This window comes from Chamaea fasciata, unplaced genomic scaffold, assembly GCF_029207755.1.
Source record: "Chamaea fasciata isolate MVZ Bird 193981 ecotype frontalis unplaced genomic scaffold, bChaFas1.0.hap1 SCAF_30, whole genome shotgun sequence".
Lineage (NCBI taxonomy): Eukaryota > Metazoa > Chordata > Aves > Passeriformes > Sylviidae > Chamaea > Chamaea fasciata.
Genome location: NW_027094115.1, coordinates 2102992 through 2127683, shown reverse-complemented (window position 1 = coordinate 2127683; position 24692 = coordinate 2102992). Strand labels below are relative to the sequence as shown.

The window sequence follows — 24692 nt, the reverse complement described above, 5'->3', positions numbered from 1 at the left end:
TGTAAGTACATAATTTAGGATCACAGAACAGTGTGGGTTGGAAGGGACCTTAAAGACTGTTCAGTCCCAAACCTGGCCATGGGCAGGGACACCTTCCACTAGACCAGGTTGCTCTGATCCCCATCCAACCCATCCTTGAATGCTGCCAGGGAGTGGGCAGCCACACCTTCCCTAGGCATCCTTACTCACGCACAGGGCAACTTCCTCACACACACAGAATAAAAATAAAAAAGAAAGAGGCCAACTCACTTTAATGTGTTTGTAAGGCGGAGGTTTCCTTGAATTCCTTTCAATTTCCAATGCCTCTTTGCTTTCTCTTTGTGCTTTCAGTTCCTGGAAACGTTTTGCTGCTTCTTCAAGTGCTGTACAAGGAATTCAGAATAGAAAGCAATCAGCCCCAGCTGCTGCTAATCAAATATGTACATGTACATGTATCTATTCCATTTTTTTTTTTAAGACTAGGAACAGAACTCTATTAACAAAAAGACAAGCTAAAAATTAGTTATTGCAATTTATCATGAATTTATCATCAGGTACTTTCAGCAGGTACCAAGATACTGAACAATGATCCCATGCAGCAGAGCCCAAGATCCATCTTAACATTTCCCCTTTTGTGGAAGCACTGAAGTGGCCCACAACAACACACAATGAGTAGTCACTTAAACACAATTTTATCTGCAGCCAAGGGATCAACACAATGCTTGGATTTCACATGAACACAGAACACTAGTCACATAATATTCCCATGCAGGTTAAGTGGTGATGGAGACACAAACACGTGGAATTTTGTCATAAACCACTATAAACTTTGTTTGATTTTACCTTTCTTGAAGGTCTTGTTAATACTAGTTTGCCCCTCAGCAAAGCTTTTATCTCCTTCAACATAAGGGAAAACTCTGCCCTGGTGTACCCAATAGTAGTCATGTGAACCAAAGAAAAATACTGGGAAGTCCCCGATATCATGTTTGAGGCCCTGTATGTTGAGAGGCACAGACCTGGGATTGCAGATCTCTGCTGGCCACCACCTGCAGAGTAGGGGAGAAAAGAAGAATATAAGTTCCCTGAACCAGAGCTTTCCAGTTTCACTAGTGGGATCGAGAAATAAAAACTGTTTTCCTCTCTTAAGGAAATGAATTCCTCCCTCAAGCAGCCAAGGCTCCCACTGGCAGTGCTGGGAAGCTCCGTGCAAAACACAAGCAATGTTCTTACTCCAAATTCTGGAAAAGCCTTTAAGAATATCCATGGCCTGAGAGTGTTTTTCCAGGATCACCTGTGAACACCTGCATGGCTGCAGCTGACTAAAGCAAACACCAGCAAGGACAGCTGGGCTCTGCCAGCCCCTGCTTTCCCACATCCTGATCCCGCTCTGCTGAGCAAAGGTGTGTGCAATCCAGAGTCCATCACTGCCTGGGAGAAGCAGGAGCATTGCACTTCAGGGGTGACACCCGTGCCTGACCTCAAGCAGAGGAATTAGTGTACTTCTAACTCTTGCTCACGATGATTGAGCTGCTTTATCTTCCTGCAATTCCAGAGTACCTCAAAACATCCAAAGCATCAGAACCCCCAGAAGGTGAACTTGCCTGTAATTCCCAAGCTTGACCCAAACGATCTGCTTGTACCGCAGCTTCTTGCCAGCTTTACAGTCATTGCAATTCCAGCATCCCTCAGGCATTTCTATGCTGAGACACTCGGGGTGGAAGGAAGCTGGGCAGGACTCACAGCACAACAGTTTGCCACCTTGAAACAAAGAAGCCCTGCTTGGTTTGTAGAAGTCAGGATTTGCTCCCCCCGTGCACAGCAATTGACATTCATTTAAAATCATCCACTCCAGATTCCCACTGCCCCACAGAAAAATGGCAAAAGAAAGGGATCGAGTCAAGCTTAACAATGTTGGTTAAAAAGGACTGTGCAGTGCTTAATCGAAGGTGGGACTCTTAATGGCGTCAGACAAAAAAGCAGCTGAGGACTCAAACACGAGGTCAGTTGGCAGGAGAAGCACCATTCCCAAGGGAAGCACTGCAGCTGGGAACCGCAATACCAGCTTCAAGTGCTTTGGTGATGGCCAAAGCAACCACAAAACTCCACATTTTTAAGGAATCCTTTTCAATCAACATTGCTCTGACTGAATCCCCAGCAATCACTAGCGAGCACCGACCCCACAGCCTATAGGTTGATCAATACTTTTCTGCTGCAAGGACAGGATAAGGAATCACAATAAGTGTGTTTATTCCACAAAAAGTTACCAGGATGAGCCCAGTACATAAAGCAGAATGAGACACACGTGAGTTGTCCCCACCCCAAAAATTCGTGGTGCACAGAGGGAACCTCAGCACTGGGGTTCACACGAATTTCTGAAGTTTACACTAATTTGGGCAAAAGTTATTTTGGTTGGCTCACATTTTGGACGATGTGTTACATGTGGAGAGCCACAGCACATCTCTAAGCCACCCTCAGCAAAGCAGCTCACATAAGATGACTTGATATATTACACATACTGTAATATTTTATACATGTAGGTATATATAAAAAAATATATATATATACATTCTTATATGTATATATATTTAAAAATTAACAAGATTTTGTGTCCCAGATGGAAAATGTGGGAGAGACTAGAGAGTATTCAAACCAATTTTCAATCACAGTATCAAAAGAATGTGAATAGTCACTTTCAAACCTTTATCAGAAAATCTTGTCCACCTATAGACTTCCCAAAATATCATTGCATTAATTGATCATTGCGTGTTACAATAAGCATTCCTTAAACAATTCAGTTGCATGATCAACACTGTATTTCCTCTGCTAAAACCAGTAAAATCCAGTTATATGGATCCTCCAGAGCTCCCAAACCCATAATGAAATTTTTGAACTGTTTTTTGCAAATGTAATTTCAGAGGAAATACAGACACATTACTGAAACATTATCCAAGATGAGAAAATGCCAAGAGATGCGAAAATCAAACAAAATCAAACACAAAACTGTCAACGCTAAGCAAGAAAAACCCCAACATTGCTCTCGGGATGCATTAGGCAGATTTGGCTCAAGCTAAGCACAGGGCTCAAAATAATTCTTGTTTTCAGGAATTACAGGACTACTGCAAGCCATTGATCTCACAAGGCTCAAAGCGACCTAACTTGGGCTGGGTAATGGGGCACCGGCTCTGAACGCTCCCGGGGAACCAAATTTCTGTGGGGAATGAAATATCACATCTGAGCATTGCACACAGACAGCAGCAACTGCCCCAGGAGGCATCTGGAGAGCCTCAGCCCCCCTCAGCAGCAGGAAGTGAGCCCTGTCCGGAGCTGTGGGGTCCCTGCGGGGTCAGAGCCTGGCTGTGGCAAGGACCCACCCCCACAGGAGGGGACAGAGATGGGGCACTGCTGCCTCGGTGCTGGAGGTGGGACACGAGGCCCCGGGACTAGTGGGGACACACACAGGCCGAACCTCGCTGCCTTCCTGCTCTGGCACCCTCCGGAAGGACACGGCACCCACCCCCGTGCAGCCCCAAACGCCCTCTCTTCTCTCAGGACTTGCACAAGATCCAAAGCAGCACATTCCCCTCTGCTTCCAGTCGGTTTAAGAAGTGGTTTTACATCATCCAGGTAAATACTGAACTGCAACAATATCGAGATCCATCTGCCTCCACTTCACATTGCTGTACAAACAGCTCCCTGAACCTGGAACAGCCCAGGCCAGATAGAGAGCGACCAAATATCTTCCAAGGAGAATTTAGTGACAGCAATTATTTTAAGCCCTTTTATAATTAAAAAAAAAAAAATTAAAAATTGCCAACAACATGAACACAGGCTCACAATAACCATGAGTGAAGGTCACTGAAAGCAGTCAGTGTGGGGACAAGCAGACATTTCTCCGTTGATTTAGAGAGAAAAAAATAGAAAAAGCGAAAGTAAATTAAAGAGAAAGAAACTATTTTGGTTACCTTTCTCACATTTCTTTTTGGAAGCTGACGAAGGAGGAGGAATCATAGGTAATTTCATCAACTCAGCACGATTTGACTCATTCAGTAGGTAGTGGGACTTATAGGCATAGGAACTGAACAGGGGGTCTGAATGGTCCTGCACTACCAGCCCTATACGAAACAAACAGAAAGAGATGAGTTGCAATGAAACTACCCATGATTCCATGAAGGAAAAATCAAATAAACCCAATGAACATCTCTAATGCTTTATGTGGCAATGAAAAAAGGATAAAATGAAGAAAAAGGAAAGTCTGACGAAGCTTCTGTGCTAACGAAGAGGTTGTGCTGGAGAGACTCAACTGGAAAATCTTGCTATGAAATAAGCTGCTCCTAAGTGGAATTTCAATTGGTTTTTTTACCCTTCATTTGTGCATTTATAGACAAGCACAAGAAAAGCAACAAAGTTTGAATCTGTGGGATCCCCTCTCCTTCCCACAGGGAAAAAGGAAGCTCCTCTGCAGACCTGGGGTGATGGTCACTGCAGCAGGGTCGTGCTCTGAGCTGGAGCTACAGATGGAACAGACATTGGGAATGAGAACTCACTGTCCCACTCCCTACAAATCTATCCCTGAGATCTTGCCTATGGAAGGGTTTTGCCTCTGTAATTGTGCTGGAAAGCAAGCAGGAGGTCAGTGTTCTGCAAGGCACCGAGGGGGAAGCACAGATGGAGCTCCTGCCCTAGGCTGTGGTGGTGAAGCTCCCCCACCCAGCCCTCCCAGGGCTGCTCCAGAACAGTCCAGCACTCAGACCCCTACAAAACTCCATTCTAGGCCTTTGCAATTCTCTGTCCTGCACCAAGAAGAGCTTTTCCTTGTTACTCCAAAGAGCCAGGCAGCCCAGCTGAGAGCCCAGAGCTGCGGAGCAGAAGCGCTTGAGAAGAGCAGAGCAATTGAGCCCCAAAGAAACAGGAAAGATGTGGTACCAAGAGAGCCCCCAGTTCTTCCCCTGAGGGACACACAGCTGAGTCCAAGAGAGAAGCTCCTGGAACGTGCCTAAAACACTGCTGTAAGAAGACTTGAGTCAGCCCATCTGGACATGCATCATCGGGAGGATTCCTAAAAATAGGGAACCTACACATGCAATGAAGTGAACTGTAACATGCTGATTGGAGGGTATTGCAGTGGTGAATAAGAAGTCTTTAAATATCTTGTATTTCAAGTACCTCACTGTAAGCAAGTTTGTATATTTTATAGATGGTCTCTCATCTACATTTCTCACTTCAGTAACTGCATCTGAATACAAAGTGTCTGCTTCTGATAGCAACTAATACTAATTAAATCACCATTCTCACAGAGATGTCCAAGGACTTCTGAAGTGTTCAGTTCCCCATCTCTTTCTGAGCAGGTGGCTCAGTGCTCCTGCCCCAGGTACTGTCCTCAGCCCTGGCTCCTGGTTCCAGCCAGGCCTGGTGGACACAAGCCCCACAAGAATGCTCTGGATGAACAAGTACAGAGTTGCTCTAAGACACAGAGGATTCAGGCAGTGGCAATGGTTTGTAACTGTTCAAGTTCTAATTAAGATCTGGGGAATACACAGGACAGGGAATTCCATCTGCCAGGGCTCAAGAGGTTATTTAGATTGCCAGGAGAAAATATAGACTTAAGCAGTTTCATCTCTGATGGAGTCAGATTCAGGTATAAAGAGAATTACTAAACAAATGTAAAGTGGGGAAAAAAAAAAAAAAGCATGAAAATTTCCTTCTGCATTTCTTGTCATTCTGAGATGTGGAATTATTACTCTGCTTTTGCGAAGTCAAGCCAAACTAAACTTCCAAGTGAATGAACACAAATGAAAACAAGTAACTTCAGGATCCAGCTCACTTTCACTTCCCTATTAGTGACTCTCAGAACTGCTGCAGAGAACACATCCAATATAAACTGCTGGCATCCTGTAGAAGGTGCACATTAATATTATTCCAATGCCTAAGAATAATGGTACTTCTGAATCTTGAGACCAAAGCAACTGCTGCACCAACATTTTTTTAAGCTGCTCTCTGGCAGAACCCTGGTGACTGAAGAAACATAAAAGTAACAAGTGGGGGAAAAAAAAGAAAAAGAAAAAAAAGAACTTTGACACATGGAAAAGCCCAGCATGAAACATGCTCATACAGTATTGCTAAAGGTTCTCTTTCAAAGTTCTCAAATGTGATGGCAGTTTTAAATTGAGTTTTTCTAATTCATGAGTAAATCCCAACTTTTAGCCTTGAACAGTTTGAAGTTTGTGGTAGTGGAAGAATCCCCTTTAGCTTAATATAGTGATTAACAACACAGCGGCCACTCTCAGCATGAAAAGGCTGGAATGGGGGGATTGTGATCTGCTTTTCTCTACTGGCAGGACAAGTTGGCCTGAGTGCCTATTGCTGCTTCTGGCTATCAAATGTTATGGACCAACAAAGTGAGTGGAATCTCAGGAGAACTGCTGACCAAAATAAAATAAAATAAAATTAGATTAAAAAATCCCAGGCAGGATTTAACCCCAGCAAGCCCTAAGGGAGGAGTCCCTCATGGAACACTATTTTTATCACTAAACTGCACAAATGACAACAGAACTATAAAACAGGGAAAAACCAAGCGTCTCACCTCTTGCACAAACGAAACAAAAGCCTACATTTACAGCTGATGAGGAGTGAGTCCTTTTGGAATGGTTACTACAGATGAGGATGTGGGATGACACAAACAAGCTTCCTGCAGCGATGCAGCCGTCTCCAGAGTGATAGGCCACGGGGCACCGCAGACATCTCGCCATGCGACCTGCTCGACAGAACACAGCACAGCCACGTGTCACCCGGGCCACAGCATCCTCCAGCTGTCCTCCAGACCACTGGGGACAACCAGTGCTCAGGGCAGGGCAGGATTCCCCACAGGCAAAGGCAAGGCAGGGTCTATTCCAATGGCAGTACTGGGTAAAAAAAAAGAAACGCCTACATCTTTTTTCTAAAGAAGGTTTCACAAATATTACCCCTTAACTTTCACTTTAAAATTGTAAAGAAAATCTTCCATCATTCTAGAGTCTATTTGTTTGGTTTAAACATTCTGGTTCATTTCTAAAAGGATCTTTTTCCTTGAAAAATAATTGTTCACAACGCCACTACAAACTGCCTTTAATAATCAACATTCCTCAGCCCCAGACTATGAATCCCTGGCTTCCACTGAACCCAGCACCAAGAGCTGACCAAGTGTGTGGATCCAGGCATGCTCCACAGTGCCAGGCTGCCAGCTGCTTCCCACCCAGGAGCTATTTCAGTTGATGACCTCAGTGAGGAGGAAACCCTCGTTCCCTGCGAGAGTGGAACTGGATGAAGTGTTACTGTGGCGATGCAGCTGAGCCTCCTCCCTGCTCAGAGCAGCTGCCCTCACCTTTGCTGGCTTTGTGCATGTCCTTGTCCATGGAGCAGGCCGTGCAGCAGTGCTGCGGGCAGCGGAAGCCCCGGGACTCGAACAAGGCTGTGGCAAACTTGCGCACACAGGCCTCGTGGTAGAACTTCCCGCAGGTGCTGACGGAGCAGCGCTTCACGTCCTTGCCAGGGAGCTTGCAGGAAAAGCACGTGTGCTCTCCTTGGAAGAGAAGGAATAAGGAATCCCGACTGTAAAAGCCAACTCTGACATACAAGTATCGTCCAAACAAATTCTGAAGCCAACAGACTGTGAGCAGAACAGGATCCTTCCCGTCCAACAGGCTGGGTGGTTACTGCGATCCACAATAATAACACTGGAGTAGCTGCTCACATAAAAATCTTATTTCAAGTAAAATCCTAAGCAGTTTATTACTTTTTTTTTCTTATGAGGTACTTGCTAAATGGAAAATGAGAATCTTGTTTCAGAGGTTAAAAAAGCAGGGGAATAACCCAAACTTACTCACAAACCCTTGGAAAGCACCCTCTTGGTTTGCTCTGACCAGAATGTGGCTCCTGAGCAAAAGGGGAAATCCCTCCCAGTTTTCCAGGCACAGGAACCCACTCACCGTTCTTACACTCGGTGCAGATGAACTTTTCCTCAGGCATGGCCTTCAGGCCGAGACACTCCAGGTGGAACATGCTGCAGCACTCACCCTCGCAGGCCAGCAGCGACTCGCCGGAGCTCTCGCAGATCTGCAACAGGCAGAGAGCTCAGCAGGGAGCAGGGTACTCTGACACGCCAGTGACTGCCAGCTGCTAACAACAGAACTGCCTGGAACTGCTTCACAACTAGGGAAAGGCAGGAGAACTGAACCTGCCAAGTCTCGGGCCAAGGACAATCCCAGAACTCCCTGCACCTTGCTCTGGGGTAACACTGCGAGCCAGGACAGAGACAGGAGAGGCACCACTCCTGCACTCCTCCATTTCTCAGGGAACAAGCTGCTCTTGCTCTTCAGGTCCTTCCCTCCTCACTACTGACCAGAGAACTGGACAGAAGACCCCAGGATTTTTTTTCAAAATACTGAAAAGTTCTCACTCTGCGCTATCCTGACCAACCATCTGGAATCTTCCAATGGAGCAGAAAATGGCATCTACTTTTTCTACTGATGCTGGCAGGTATGGATTAGACACCACCTTCCAGCTGCTGAGCTTTCTGGCCTGCAGGAGGGCTTAGGAATCATGTAATATGAATCATCTCTGGAGCATAAAAACTCCTGAAAACCTGGATGCTTTATCTGAGAGGTCAAATTAAGAGAACTCACAGAAATAGGGGATACATATTTAGTATCCATCACTTCTCGGTATCACCAGTTATATCACCAGTTACCTGACAAACAGTGTCTTTTTTACTTGTTCCAGTTCCTCTCCTGGATAAGCTGGAGTCCACTGACTGCACATCTGAGGCATCGGCGTCAGCAGTGGCTGAGGGGCTGTCTGAACGCTTCCCAAAACTGCCCTACAAAGAGGAAAAACCCAGGGCACTGAAACCAGACAATTCTAAAGAACCACCAAACTGGGAAAAATATTTCTGTCACAGTCGGTCAAAAGACCATTCGGTAGGTAAAGAGACACAAAGGTCCTGGAAACGAGCTGAACTTCACTGGGATGACACAAGTGCTGCCTCCTTGATATATTTCACCTGTACAAGCCAAATACTAAGAAGAGCTCTCTTACTTTCCAGACACTCCCTGGAGTTACACCAGATCCAGCAGCATCTCCCAATTCCCCAAGAATTTCAAACCTTCCACAGAGCAAACCATGATCCAAACCAATGCTTTGCCAGACAAAGTAACAGGAAAATTTGTAAGTAAACATCGTATTTTTATAACAAACCAACGGAGGGGATTAGAAGGAAACAGACTAGGCTTCATGTTTTCAGACAATAAAAGACTCAAGCATAGAAAATAGTGTTCACATATTTAGCAATGATCAGCTGAAAAGCCCCTTGTACAGCGACAGATTGATCAGGCCCCTGTGAGAACCAACACACCTTTACCTGTAAATCATTGAGTCCTCTGGAATCAGAGTCAGACGTGTCCCGGTAGGCTGAGCTGGTCAGTTCCATGTCCGTGGAGGCACGACTTCTCTTCTTTAAGGGTTTACAGGAGTCTGAAATCTCACTGGCACCTTAACACAACACGCTAAAATTAGTTTAATATATGTTCTCCACTTTTCACTTAAACTTAATAAAGGAAGATGAGAGCTTGGATTACATTATCTGCCTTAATCTTCAGTTTGAAATTTTGTTACTGGTTGAGTTCTCCCTGAAAATTAACTGAAAACCAGCTTAGGCAAAGCTTTAGACAAACTTTTTAACATGGTGACACAGTGGAGGAAGGCAATAAACCGTCTCTAAGGGAGTATAAATCCTTAGATTTACTCTTCATCATTCATCTCTAACTTCGGCTAAGCACAGACTTTTAAGAAATGCCCAGAAAGACTTAGGGGCTTGCAGCACACGAACAAACACCATCCTTCCCCCAGCAATGCACAAGGACCAGAACCCCAAACACAGCCCATCCCCAGGGAAGTCGAGCTCGGCCCTACAGAGCACCGACATTGTGGCTCACATGGAACAAAGCTGCTGCCCAAGGGCCATGAGTCAAGTTCAGTCGAGTTCATTTACACCTGCCACTCACCTTTCTGCAACCCCGTCTTCACTGCTGCCAGTGGGACAGTTTCAACCTGTTTGAAAGGAAAATCCACAGTTAACACCAGAGGAAAGTTTCTCCCTAGTACCAAAAAGCAAACAGGTCAGTTCAAGGGGTTAGAACTCAGGTGGGAGCTGCCACCCCCTCCTCAGCCCGAGCCTCCGCGTCCCGCTGGATCCACTCCTGCCTAGGCTGGTGCCCGCAGCCGTGGCAGCCAGGGTCACTAGCCAGGTCCTTGCTCTCTCCCTCGGGGCACGGAGGTGACAGGAGCGCTGTATCCGTGTCCAGCAGGCAGCAGCGGGGCCTCTGGGCAGCCACCCCTGGTGCTGTGCAAACCCCACAGCTGTGTGAGCACACGTTCCCCTGGCAGGGTGGCACTGCCCTACTGAGACACAACGTGGGGCCACTGGGACACCAGGTGGGCCACTGGGCGCTGCCAGCGGCGTTCCCTGGAGCTCCTGGAGCCCTTCCTCCCCGTCTAGAGCTCTGCACGGGCTCGCCCAGGCGCCCTGGTGCAGGGCTCTACACAGCTGGAACTCGAGGGCACAGGCACTTCAGCAGACAAATGTACAAGTTTACAATCTTGCAAAAGCACTTCCAGTCCTTGACCCTACGGAGAAGTTTAGGAACTGTTCTGCCAACATACATAGAAGATGTGGGAATTTGGTGACTGGATAACATTTACAGAAGAAAGCTGTTGCCTAAAATCCTGTTTTCAAGGTTAAGAATTACGAGTTACTTCTTTGCAATGTGGTTACATATGCATGGAGAAACACATTTAGTAAATATTTAAGGATTATTCTATAATTTTTTTAAAAAATATTTTATTTTGTTGTACAATAGGTAAAAACATACAGTAGAAGGATTTGTATAGGATACATTTTGTAATACAAATATAAAATCTAAACAATCACTTTTATTTCTCCACTAGTCACTGTAACAGTAGCATCAACATTTTGTTTTTCCCATTAATTGTACTCGTTCCAGTTATAATTTTATACCAAGTTGTTGCAGACTAACTGGGGAATCAAGAAAACTTGACTTTGGGTAACAAATATTGTTGCATAACTGTAAGAAGTTAGTAGGTTTTCTTTTTTAAAATTTAACTTAATACATTCAAGGTTTTGTGCATTACAGTGCCCCTGGGTTTCACCTTAGTCGGATACTTCTCCTGAGAAAAGCACTTTAATTATTAATGTCCACAGACTGAGTCAGCCAGGTAAGAGAAGCACAAGAAGCTACCTGGCACCCATGAAGTTCATCTTGTTGGTTCTTAAACCTTTGTTAAATTAAGAAACCTTTACAAACATAAAACAACTCTTGAAAGGGGGAGGCTGCAACAGCTCGTGCCAAGAGGCTCCACGGACCACATCAGGTGTCACACACCCAACACTTAAATTGCTTTAAAGTTTCACCAAGAAACTGCCTCGAGCTGGAGCACTCCTCTGCTGCACAGCAGTGCAGAAATGCTGCAGCATCCAAGGAAAAATAAGGAAAAAATAATCAAAAAAGCAACTGAGTTCACTTTCAGTCTCTGAAGTGAAGGAAGTGCAAAACAAAGCACAAAGGGCAAAGAATAAATTAAAGAGATAAAAATATTTTTTCCCCTTCCCATATAAATCTTCATCCTGACTGTTCCTCTTTAAAAATTCTCACTGGGAAAAGCTAAACTATGAAACAGTTATATAAAACTCTCAGCTTTCAGACAGAGGCCCTTGAAGAGGGAAAAATCAACCATGCAAGGAAAAGAACCAACAACTTTGACAAACTTGTAAAAAGTGTATGCAGGTTTCAATATTTCTGTCCATCCACTGCACTCTCCTACTCATTTCCACGCAGAAATCTTTTATCATTAATTTTTTTTTAAAGCAACAACATTTGTCTATCTGACATCCAGATTAAAGGAATGCCCTGTACACGTTAGAACTATTTCAGGAAAAAATGGTATATCCCAGAACTGTTTTGCTGATGTCTGCCAACATGAAAGTCTGACTATTCATCTTTAAGTGAAATCATTCTTGAAGTCCATTGTCAGAAGTGGTCAAATTAATCACTCTAACTTCATTTGAAAAACAAAACCTCAACACAAACCAGCAGCTAAATCAAGAGCCAAAGGAAGGACCCTGGTGGCAATTCCATCCAAGAGAAATCACTGAAACAAACCCATTTTGCTCAGAACAGAAATCTCAAAGGAAACATGGCAGGTTCATTAGGAGTCATCCATCACTGCGTTCCCACTTCCATAGCCTGACTGATACTGAGAAGATGCCAGTAGCAGAGTCACAGCAATGGCATTGACAGGGGGATTTCATGGAGGATAGTCCAAACCGAAACCCGATGGGGAAAAATGGAGAAAAATAAAAAGGCACCAATATAAGCCACAACATTTATGAACACGATATATTTTAACTCTCTACATGGAGGAAGCCAACCTGCTCCTTTTTGATCTTCTTCTTTGGCACAACTTCGGTGGATTTCTCAGACTCGGAGCGGGTTCGAATCGATCTTCTCTGTTGCTTCTTTTCTACAGAACCTGAAGAAGGAAAAAGGTTTCCATTATACGATTCCTTGTATTTCTGAGGTACACCAAGATGTGCAACACCAAACCAAGAGGTAAAGGAACGAAACCAAGACTTTGTCCTCTTTTGAATGTTTTATTTTTAAATTCAGTTCCAAGCTATTGACCAGCTGGTGCTGTGGCTGCAGACACATATTCTGACTCCAGAGACAGATCAGCTTCAGAAAACAGACACAAGTAACAGAGTGGAACAAAAGGCTGGAATTCAGCTTAGGGCAAACACTTTTCCACAATCCATAGCACGCCTCTCAGGCACAGTCTTCACTTGGGTAATTTTGAACCAAACAGTCCATCTTTGGTGTTTTGGGAAGGTAGCCACAACCAACTCCTTGAACAAAAACAAACTAGAAATTTCAGACGCAAAGCACAGCTTCAGGATTTCCCCCAAGATGCCAGATCTGTGCCCCCCTCTGAGGGGTGATGGCCTCTGTCACAAAACTACAGCCAGCCCCACCCTCTACCACCTGCAGCCACAACAGACCTCAATGCTCACCTGAAGGTTTTGAGGTGAAGAAAAACTCAGCACCAACAGAAGCATCAAGCACGATGTGTTACCGTCATTAATGAATGTGAAAAACAAGTTTTTAAAAGTATTACCATAGAGAACAAACTCAGATTAATGGAGGTTATTGCAACGTTTCAACAGACGAAGAGGGAGCTACTGGGTTTTTGGCAACTAAGGCTGGCAAAATCAAAAGACCTTTCTGTGCTCCAGCACCTCCCAAACGGGCACATGGAGAACCATGGACACGACACTCAGCACCATGGGCAGCTGTTGGAACAAGCACACACTTGGAGCTGACAGAAAACTGGCACCTGAGGATTTACAATGAGCTGCTGGGAAGCATTATTCGGGGTTTTCCGTCTGGAAGGTTTCACCAAAAGAAAACACAACTGTGAAACACTTTGTTTTCTTCCAAGCAAAACTGCAAACTCTTGGGAGCTGACTGTGCCAGACAGATGCACTGTCAGGAGCCGTAAACCTGCCTGGTCTTGTCACAAGATCAAGTATCTAGAGACAGAAATGAGCTTGAACCAGACTGAAAGACAACCTTGTAAAAGGACTTCAGAGAAAAAATGAAAACTCCTCTTGATCCATTGGATGAGCATTTTTCCCATGGCTGCACAGCTTGGAAATGTCTCAGTAACTAAACTATCCAGCTGGAAAAGTTATCACGTTACATTAATTGGGTTTCTGAGGGGAAAAAATTGTCTTACTTCAAGAGAAAAAAAACTTTTACAGCATATTAATTAATGAAAAATGGTAATTAGTCAGATAATAATTTGGAAATTAATGACTCAGGTCAACATCCATCGCATCTGTCCACGTGTAACTTCTGGTTCCAACAGGCCCCATCCCCTGAGGAAGTCCCACAGCTGCAGTGGGTCTCCACATCAGAGCTGGGGAACATCCTTTGTCACCTTGCTGTGTGAGCAAAATCCCCGGAAGCAGCTTCAGGTAAATTTGCGCAGATGTGACCAACAGTTACTTTAACCAAGAATGGACTCTCTTCCCTGTGCTGCCCGACTGAAGCCAAGGAGATAAGATCAAGATCTTACAAGATCATGGCTCAGGGAATTCCAGGACCAGAGTGTCTAACGTTGGCTGACAGCAACAGTGAGCACTGCAATGGGCACTTTCTCCTCTTCCTGCCCTCCAAGGATCCAGACATCACCTTCACAATGCTCCCATCCCATCTTCAGGTATATTTTCATCCAAAGGTTCAGGACAGATGCTGGACCAGCCCTCCCCACCTTGCTGGAGATAAATCCTAGCTCAGTGTCTGCATGCCAGAGGCACCAGGGATTCTCAGGGCTGCCCTCGCAGTAGCAGACTTCAAGAAAGGGAATTATCTTCCAGCATTATTGAATTCTGTGTATCTAACTGCAGTTTATCAATAAGGACTCTCAGAGTCAGTCTGGGAAATACTTTACCGTAAAGGGATTCTGAAGTTCCGCTGACCTTACATGTGAAAAAAGGACTTGGCAGTTATGTTCCACAAGAGGGGACCAATAACTGGACTTTGGAAATGGCTTTGAGAGTGACTGGAGTGTGCACTGCAGGTAAGCTCAGGCACTTACAGGGTGTTAGCACGTGGAGTGTTACGTATCCAAAAGGCCTAAGAAAATGAAAAAAGAGAGGCTCAGAATTCTCACCCCCTACATCTGAGGAGCCATAGGGACGCCGAAGCCTTTAGATCCCAGGTGAGAGAAGCAGAAGAGCAATGGCCTCTCCTGCTGCAAGGCAATTCAAGTAGCCACAGCAACCACAGCTGGAAAGAACCACCAGTGTCAGCAGCAGGGGAAACCCCACTCACACAGGAAATCCGGAGTACCTGGCCCGTGTGCTGCAGTCCCAAACGCTCCACGAACCAAATAACCCTGCCTAAAACCATCACACAGACAGAACCTGAAGTGTGTTTGCAGAGGACTCATGGATGCTGACCACTGAGATTTCTGACTCTGGTTCTCATTTATTTCATGTTTGGAAAGGGAGAAATAATCAAATAGATGGACAGTTAAAGCAGAAGTGACACCTGGCAACATTATGAGGTTCAAATAGCTCATTCAAGGTTTTCCCATTTCAGGCCCGAGTTCCATTATTTGCTTCAGTGGTCCTTCTCCCTCAGACCTGGTATTTCAAAACTCACTGCTTTATGAAGTACCCCCTGAGATGGCTCCAGAAGGCAAGCACTACCTCATTTGGTTGATGGAGTTAATTGAAGCAGTTTTTTAAAAATCCCTGTTTTTTAATAGGTCATGCAAAAACTCAACAACAAAGCCAAGGGAGTCTCTACCCCGAATCAGACATTCCCTACTGAAATGTGCCACTTCCTGACTCTTCTGCTTTCCTGGCAGCTCTTGTATTTAACATTTGGGGCCAAAAGTCATGGCAATACCCAGCTAACACACATCCACTGGGTTGTCTTCTAAAGCAACTTGCCATTGCTCTGCACAGGACATCATCCCTCAAGCACGTTGACTCAGGCTGTAAGCTGCAGACACAAAGTTCAAACCACCAATCCCACCTCACAGCTGTGCTGTGTATGTTGGTTCACCATGTGTGACATTAGCCACGCTCATTACAATTATTATGTAAACAGGAAGACATTAATTTTTAAGTAATGAGACAATGCTGGGTTTGATATTTGAATTTTCCGCTGAGGGCTCAGGTTCAGACCAGGACTGCAGTTTCCCTACCTGCTGCCCCTGACGTGGTCTCAGGAGAGGACGTGTTTTGCACCACTGCTTTTTCACTTCTCTGAGCTGATGAAGAATTAATTTTCTCTTGTCCTTTGACGCTGATTTCTGTTTTGTTACCAACTCCCTTGAAAAGAAAAACGGAAAAGATTGTCTTCCCCTGATATAAAGACGTGTTGCTACTAGGTAAGAGACCTGCCCCTGAATCTCAGAACAGAAACAACCAATGCTCACCAACCCAACACATATACAGGATTAATCTACTATGGAGCTGCTTCCCTGCAGAACTTTTCCACCCCTCTCAATCTCCCCTTACACACAAGGAAAAAATAATTCCAGTGACTTTTCTAAACATTACCTTCTCTATAGGACTTAGGACGAAATAAACACTCTCCAGGTAGAGAGGCAGAAGAAGGAAGCAGAGAAATAGTCCTAAGCCTTTTCCTTACACTGACTGTGGGAAGCTGCAGTGCACCTGAAGGAAGCTCAGAGGCAGAACTCAATTGAAAAGTCTGTTACACAAAATGCAGTTATTACTTTTTAGTACATTATTAACACTTTTGTCATCTGTTTCCCACAAAACCACTGATTTTATCAAGAACTTTTGGATTATTTCAACCAGGAAGCTGAAGTTAAACAGCTTTAATATTTTTAATGTGTTATGAACAAAAATATGGCCATCCGTAGGGAGCTGCTCTGCCACCAGCAAAACAGTTACTGCCAGAGCTGAAAGATTCTATTGTAACATCTGTCTATTAACCTCCCCAATGAAAGGAACATGGATGGTGAAAGCTTGGTGGACACAGTTCAAGCTCCCCAGTAAGGCAGGCTCGGGATAACTCAGGAGCAAAAGAGCGGTCACTGCACCAAGCACGTACCTTGGTGGAATAAACAAACTGATCGATGAGTTTTCCATCCCCAGCAGCATTCTGAAGGGCAAAAACCTGTTCAATTTTAACAACCGGAGACATGTTACACTTTTGCAGATCCAGGTTGTGCATGGTTATGGAAGCTGGCAGGGACTTCCTAGCCGCAGCTGTTTTCCAGGCGATCTTCACGGGCGGTGCCTCCTCCTCCTCCAGGCTGGGCTGCCTGCGCGGGCCCTGCCTGCGCGCCTCGGAGGGCGAGGACGCCGCCACCTGCTCCGGCTGCGCGCTGGGCGCCGCTGGCTTCGGCCGCCGGCTCTTCTTGGCCTCCGATTTGGAAGCAGCAGTCTTTTTGGCTTTGGCCAAAGCCTCCTCTGGCTCTTGGTCTACATAAATGAAGGTGTACTGTTCTATCCTCTCTTCCCGGGTCATCTTCAGCGCCTTCTCGGCGTGGGCAATGCCAATGTCCCACTGCGCTCGCTCCCTCTGCGGCCGGGGCTTGCGGATCTTAAGGGACAAGACAAGCACTTGGTTACACTGAAGATTTTGCCACTACAGCACTAAAACACAATCCAGAGGGTCCCCGTATCTCTCAGGCAGCAGACTGCAGTCTGCTCTCCATTTACAGGGTATTTTTGACACTGGATGTGGACACTGAATTCCCTGCCAGCGAGATGCAGCCAGTCCTCCTCAGGGCAAAGCACTGAAGTGTTCCAGACCTGCCCCGGAGCATCTCCCTTACAGAGATGATCCCCCCAGTGCCCCCTGTACCTTCTGCTTCTCAGAGTGGTTGCTGGCTTGCTTGGCTGCCTCAGCCAGTAACTGCTCGTACTGTTTGTGCCCTTGGTACTCCCGGACGCGCTTCTCGTGCACCCAGGCGCGCTCCGGTTGGTTGCTGAAGAACTGCACGTGGTATTCCCGGGCACCTGAAAGGGCAAACACCACTCAGCACTTGTATCAACACTGCTCTGCCCGTTCAGCTCATGCTTTCCTTCTCCCCTGCAAGAGGAGGTACCTGGCCCAAGTGCACCAATACAACAGGCCTGCCCTGTTCAGCACACAGAGCAGAATTCACCCCCCAAAAGGCGGTTTAGAATGAAGATATTTTTCGTAAAGGAACAGCTACAGACACCTGACACTCTGGCAAAGAGCCCTTACCTCTTGTATTAATTTTGGTGTGCACGTCGAGCTGCGGATCACAGGACACCATGCAAGGCCACCACGGGTACGTCCCCACCTTGGACCAAACCAGGTCCCCAACCTGGAACTTGACGTCGTGGGTGACCTGCGCTGGAAGGGACGGCACGAGCTGCTGGACCTGCAAAGGAAACAGCAGATTAAAGCCACAGGAGAGGATTTAGAGCACTTGGAGATGCACACACCGTCCACAGGGACTTCTTGTTGTTCTCTCAGATATCCCTGAGGTTTGATAATCCAAGATGAGAAAAACATTTCTTAGAAACATGAAAGAGAGGAGCTGCACACAGCTGGGATTTATGTAACAACATCATCAACAAACCAAGACACAAAAGAGCAACTGCCACCCCCCCAAAAACGATTCTGCTTCCTAAGCTGATTAGAAATACTGCTTTTAGGATAAAATAAAGCAATAAATCCAGTACAATAGAAGATGCATTGATGCAGTAATGAGAGTAAGAAGAGTTTAAAAGAAATGACAACTGACTTATCAGATAAATTAAAGAATCAGTGGAAGAAACAGTCCAAAAATAGTGACATTCTCTAAGTTCCAAAAGTGTTAATTGGTGCATGTACTAACCGGGGCTTCCTCCAGCACTGCATCTTCTCTTGGTCTCTCTGAGAGTGTGCTAAGCCTCTCGTTTGGTCTCTAAGAAATGGGTAACAATGAAGAGAAAAGAAGGAAAACAAAGACAAACAAGGTAAGGGGACAGTAAAACAACAGGAGATAATAGTGAATCCAGGCAGAAAAAAATAATTCACAGAGAGAAAGGCAACCATGAACCCAGAAAACATGAATATGACTATTTTTGTACCCAATTAACATAGTAACATCACAATAAAGAAACACCTGGTTTCCCCTACACTATTTACATTACTATCACACCTGAACATAACTGTGTTCTCCTGTAACAGATGACAGAAGAACATACATTTAGAAACAGCAAATCCAAGTAACTTTCCACCTAAAATAACACACAATTTCCAAAAACCAGAGAACGCCCTGTGAGGATATCCATAGTGATGTGGTGAGTCTCACCGTCCACCAGTTATTTGCAAGACCTGCATTACATAAATTAAGCTAAATACACAACATGATAATTGTAAAATCGATGTTAAATTGCATAGAACTGACAAATGTATTGGGAGGTCTGAAAGTCCACAACACAGAGCAGAATAAGCCCTGCCCAGAAGCTGACACTGATGTGAGTTGGCCATGTCAGGGGGTGTGAGGGGACAGGGGCTGAGATAAGGGAGGGCTGGGAACTATCTCAGGAGACAGATGTCACACTCTTGCTTTTCCTGCAGCTGAGAAGTCACAAGTCAAAGGACTCCAAGAGCAGCAAAGGAGTGGTCAGACACAAGCAGTGAGGAACTAATAATGCTGACAACCCCCATTATTCCCAGGCCAGTCCCAGCACAGAGCCCACGTCAGTCCATGCTGGAAAGGAACAAGGAAAGGGACAGAGCAGCACAGCCCAGTGTCTCATTTGGAGTTCTCTGTACACAACCACCATTTAAGACATTGCTATTTGCTGGGCAGAAATTCTTCCCTGTACAGCAGGAAGCACAGCACTGATTCCTGCATTTCTTTTGCTACAGGGAGTTAGTGGAACCTCCCCTCTGCCAGGAGAGCCAAGCTGGGTTCAGAGACTGCAAACTTCCAGCTCCTCACAGAACATAACTATCAAGCAGAGAGGCTGATTCTTAAACAAGGATTCAGAGCTTGAGGTTCACCAGTGTTTTCACAACACTTCCATTTTAAATCAGCCTCTCCAGTATGGGCAACCCCTCACAGTCAGTGGATTTCCACTGAGATTACAGCGTCAGAATAAGGAACAAGTGGTCATCATCTGACTTGCCACAGCCTCGATGAGTGTAAAACTATAGAACAACCATAGCTGTAGCAAAAGTTGTTCGTTCCTATGAAGATGACCCCAAGTCAGTCACACCATTAACACTGAAGATGACAAATGTGTAAATGAAAATGAAATTCTAGAGTGGAAAGCAAAACAATGGGACAATGGACCTGGGACTGCCCTGGCAAACTCATACCGAAAACCACCAGCACAAAACCCTGTTCCTGTCAGAGCAGGCCACGTCTGAAACAGGGCTGGGCAACAAGAAACACTTATTGCAACACCACCTTTAGAAAGGGAAATGGAAACAACAAGAAGGACAACAGCAAGACCAAGATTTCTGGTGAACTCTGGATGACACGCATGACTAGGAACTTGGAATTCAAGATGCAAGGTTTTAGTTCAGTCTCTGAGAGACAGAAGATTCCATTCTTGTGGCAAGCAGGTAACAAAGCCAGACGGACAGGCACAGCTGAAGCTCCAGGAGTAGAACAGGAGTCACTGGTAAGAGAGGAAACAAACTGACAGCCTGATGTGGGGTGATGGAGTCTGGCCAGAAAGCAGTGCAACAGAGACACTGCTCAGGGAGGAGTGCCAGGAGGACACAGCAGCTCCTACAGCCACCCACAGGGGCTCCAACAGCACCTCCACAGAGCACAGAACCCACTCTACTGGATCCCTGCAGGACAGGATCTTCTCCCTGAGAGCAGCAAGCACCCAGGCTTCCACAGACCTCACAACAAGCTCAGCTACATTCTGTAACAGCCCAGCCTGTGCTGGGCAATTTCTGTTCTGATATGGCAACTTCCCCATTCCTGGCACTTACCAGCCTCTCTGCCACCCATTCCCTCAAACTGGGAGAGGCAGAAACCAGCACCACAGAGGTGGAAGAAACAAGCACAAGAAAAGGAAACAGAAGTACTGGAGTGGCTTATGAAACTGAAAGAAAAAGAATGAGAGGGCACCGACGTAATCTGGGTCTTTGCTGCCCGGAATCTCAGTTAACACCACCTGATGTACATCCTCTGGAGATGGACAATATGGTACAAGATTAATTAATGTTTCACTGCTGAATACCCCAAGTAACCTGACTTTCCACTCAACAGTCAAGCACTCTCTTGAGAGGCAATTTTAGGAACGTGTAACCCTTTGTCCAGAAGTTCCATCTTCAGCACTGGCCGGAGTGTAGCAAACTCTAAACATGCTATAACACTAAATAATTTTTACAAAACAATATATAACCTTTTCTAAAATGTGGTTTTCGTATGAGCCTTTAAACCACCATTTTTGTTACCTATAGACACAGCTCCTGGCAACCTCATCCTGAGGCTGTGAGGAGTAACGAAAGCCTGGTGACTCAGTGCGCACACAGCCAGAACAAGGACAAACCCTGCCGGACACGCTCTTCATCAACAATACCGGGTGTACAGATGGCTGAAATTACCATTCCACTTACATTTTGCTCCTCTGGTTCTAATTTTGGAATTTTGTGTGACTTGCGCTCTTCCGAGCGGGAAGAGTCATGCTTGCTACTTTTTTTCCTTTTCTCTTTCCTCCCTTCGTGTTTTGCCTTAGCGTACTCCCGCGCCTGGACTTCATTCAACAGGTCCCCACACAGGGAGGACTCAAACAATTCCCTGCCGTTCTGGATAGTTTTGGTTATTTTGAGTTTGATCTCTGGTGAGCCAGTCTTCTTTGGAATCCCCACTTGTGGAGCTGAAGGTGGTGGTGGAGGCGGCGGCTGGGGAGGGGAGGCTTTTTCCAGAACGTCGTGCGGCCTGGCGTTCGAGTTCTCCACGGGGTAATACTCCGGGGGGCTGAAGGTCCTGACTGTCCCGAAGCCGTTGGCCGAGCCGTTGGGGTACTGAGGGTAGGTCTGGAACTTGGCCTGGGGCTCGTACACGCCCATGGCCGGGGGGTAGCCGTTGGTGAGCGGGGGCAGCTCCTCGGCCGGCGGGTACTGGAAGCCCGGCTGCAGCGCGGCCTCGTACGGCGTCCGCGCCCCATCCTCGGCAAGGTCACCGCTGCCATCAAAGGCCTCCTCTTGGCGGATGTTGGCCGAGTCAATGAGTTGAGGTGGTTGCTGAATTGTGTTTCCCATGATCCCTTGCATGAAAGAGAAAGAGAAATCCATTGTTCTGCTCCAGCATCCTTAGCTTTCCCTTTTTCTCATAGGGCCTAGAGGCAGGGGAAGGGAAATAAGAAGTCAGTGCAAATTAAACAATGGTAATTAAGCAAATTAAACAGTTGAGGAAAAAAGGGATCTCAAGAACAATTTCCCCCTCTCAATTCAGCAGCCACCCTCGCATGGATTTAGAGAGGACTGGTGTTACTGAGCCTTTACAAAGGGCTACTGACATAGGCCTTCACATGGCCAATTCCTTCTTTTCCAAGACATTTCAAAAGTATCAGAAGCACCTAGGAGTGCTAAAGAACTATGAGCCCAAGTATTACAAAGTCAGAATAATGGTGCCAAAACCCCCAGCACTCTCTGCAGCCTCCCTAGCCATGCCCTAGGAAGGGTTATTCCAACCCAAAGCAGCTGGACAGCGTTTCACCCTGCACCATATAAGAGACCAAGTTCTCCTGACACAGTCACAGTGCACAAGCCAGGAACACCAGAGAAAGACAAACGACAGAGAAACCTCTCCTCCTCCTCCCTCCCCACCTACTCGCCAAAATTTGAGACAAGAGCAGTCTGGGCAATTCATAGGATGCTCTGAACAACAGCACAATGCAAACAAATGTGTCATTCCACCTTGGCCACTGGGAAGCCAGTGCCCTGCAGCAGCCTCAGATGGAGCTTCCCAACCTCTCACCTCCCCAGAAAAGCAGGGTACAGTCTGCATGCACCAGCTCTCAGCAGCTGTGTGAGGAGGGTTATTCTCCCGCCCCTCACACCTTATTTTAATATTGAGCACTGCGTGGTTCTGATCTCAGCATCAACAGACCCCCAAACCCTGAGGCTACTCACTGAATGACATTCCAGCTGAGCACTGGCATACACACCTTCAGCTTTCCAGGGCATATGAAAACACCAAAATCAGACTCAGTCAAAGTCAGACCTCCAAAAATCAGCTGCAGGCTCACAGAAAGCTTTGGCATTCACGTAAGCAGCTCAATGTTCAACAAGAAGCAACACACAGTGACCTGACCTGCAGGTAAGAAACACCAGTTTGCTTCCCACCAGGTTAGTTCAGTCCTTCCAAAGCAAACACGGCCCCATGGTATTTGTTCTGCCTCTGTGGGCACACAGGAGGGTTGCTGTGCCCTTTTGGTCTGGGTTAGAAATGACATTAATGCATCCCACAGACACTTCTAAAGGAAACCTCCATTAAACCCTGCCCACGTGCAATTCTCACCCTCCAAAACATGAATCTCAATACCTTAGCTAAGAGCTTTCCTAACACTGAGAATTTCCCTCCTCCAAGACTGCAAAAAGTAACTGAAGTTCCAACAGGAACCAGAACCTGATCAAATTTGTGCTGGATGTTTTGGGGTGATGTTTTTCGATGATCTTCACACTTAGATTAAACTGATGTTTGTCCTCATCTTCACTGCCCTGTGAGAACAACTCAGGCATGTTTGTCACCGTAATTAAGCAATTCAGGGCAACAACAGCACAAGGCTCTGCAGCAGAATTTTCTCACTGCAGGCACTTTTAAACCTCGGGGCCATGAAACCACCCCTTCCTCCACAGCTCTGCACATCGGCCAGCAAACTAACCCAAGTGTCATTGTCAGGGGGCGCAGATCTGAGCAGCAGCACATGGGATTGCACACCGAGGTCAAAAACCCCAAGCCACCCCCGTTCTGGGAAGAGGAAGTGGGACTGTTTGTACTGTTTACCACCAAATTGTTACTTTCCATCTGCCAAGCTGAAGAGCAAACAGTAGATTCTCACACTAGGCTGGGCTTTACTTTTTGCTAGAACCAGGTTCAATCTTTTCTTCTGAATACTTATAAAAATCTCTTGGGAAGCTGTGGCAGCACTTCAGGAACATCCACAGCTGGATGGGCACGGTCCCAGCTGCCAATACAGCCCCCACAGGCTCTGCAGAGGTGGCTGCCATTGTGCTTTGTTTAGTTACACAACAGAAACGTGGATTAATGAACTTCAAAGCACTGCATTTACACTGCATTTAGGAGCTACCAGTTAAGGAACAGAGTTGTGATTTGTTTCTTTTGCATTTGTTCTGGAGCTCAGCTGGGTCACTCAGCCTGTGGTGCACAGCTGAGACACTCGACCCCAAACTCGTTCCTCAGTAACTCTGTGCAGGCTGAGAACCAGGGTCGGGGCTCCAGGGAACTGCTCCCAGCACCCCAAAGCACCGAGGCTGTTCTCTGTCCTCCCACAGCTCCGACATCACCACCAGCTCCTTCCTGCCCAGCCTCTCGCCGTCATCACTGGTTACCACACACAGACCTTCCCACCCTCCTTCTTGCCCAAAATTCTGCATCAGTGGATCTGGCCCCACGTGCGGCCCAGTGAAGTGGCATCTGGGCAGAATTACAGTGAGAGGACAGGCCCCAGAGTGACCCACAAAACCAGAACACAGCGAGGAATCCTGAGCAGACAGGAATCTCCACATCCAAACCCAAGGAAGGATCACTTTGCGTGTGTCCCTCCTAAGCACTAACGTGAAGAACACCCCACTGTCCCCACAGAGAGCCACCCCTGCCACACCACCCAGACCACAGGGCAACAGCATCGCCAGCTGATCTTGCAGAAAAGTATTCCAGAATAAATTCTCCTCACTATGCCCGTGACGACTCTATTAACCCACCTGTGAGCTGTACAGTTTGGCTTCCAAACATAACCCATAACAGATCCTGCACTGATACAACACTGGAGATCAACAGATAAAGAAACAATTTGATCATTTCAAGGTTTATAGGAAATGGACACTTCACAGCAGCTGCAAACAACTTGAAATCAACAACGAAATAATTTGAACTTAACACTT

General features: G+C 46.2%; 1 protein-coding gene across 5 annotated transcripts in view; it reads right to left on the bottom strand.

Moving 5' to 3' along the window:
* NSD3 (nuclear receptor binding SET domain protein 3) overlaps window positions 1-24692 on the bottom strand; it is a 34647-nt gene that overhangs the window by 6871 nt on the left and 3084 nt on the right. Inside the window, exons 2-18 of one of the 5 annotated variants that reach the window (XM_066206438.1) lie at window positions 21183-21904; window positions 18448-18516; window positions 17829-17988; window positions 17442-17596; window positions 16683-17177; window positions 15805-15931; window positions 12458-12558; window positions 10014-10059; window positions 9371-9501; window positions 8702-8830; window positions 7941-8067; window positions 7337-7534; window positions 6560-6730; window positions 3942-4091; window positions 1581-1737; window positions 823-1025; window positions 250-362 (exon numbers count right to left, since the gene is read on the bottom strand). In XM_066206438.1, coding sequence (XP_066062535.1) covers window positions 250-362; window positions 823-1025; window positions 1581-1737; window positions 3942-4091; window positions 6560-6730; window positions 7337-7534; window positions 7941-8067; window positions 8702-8830; window positions 9371-9501; window positions 10014-10059; window positions 12458-12558; window positions 15805-15931; window positions 16683-17177; window positions 17442-17596; window positions 17829-17988; window positions 18448-18516; window positions 21183-21860 — 3210 coding nt within the window. In that variant the 5' untranslated portion in view covers window positions 21861-21904. Of the gene's footprint in view, window positions 1-249; window positions 363-822; window positions 1026-1580; window positions 1755-3941; window positions 4092-6559; window positions 6731-7336; window positions 7535-7940; window positions 8068-8701; window positions 8831-9370; window positions 9502-10013; window positions 10060-12457; window positions 12559-15804; window positions 15932-16682; window positions 17178-17441; window positions 17597-17828; window positions 17989-18447; window positions 18517-21182; window positions 21905-24692 lie in introns of those variants that run through there. The other 4 variants (XM_066206441.1, XM_066206439.1, XM_066206440.1 and 1 more) reach the window with 4 other exon arrangements.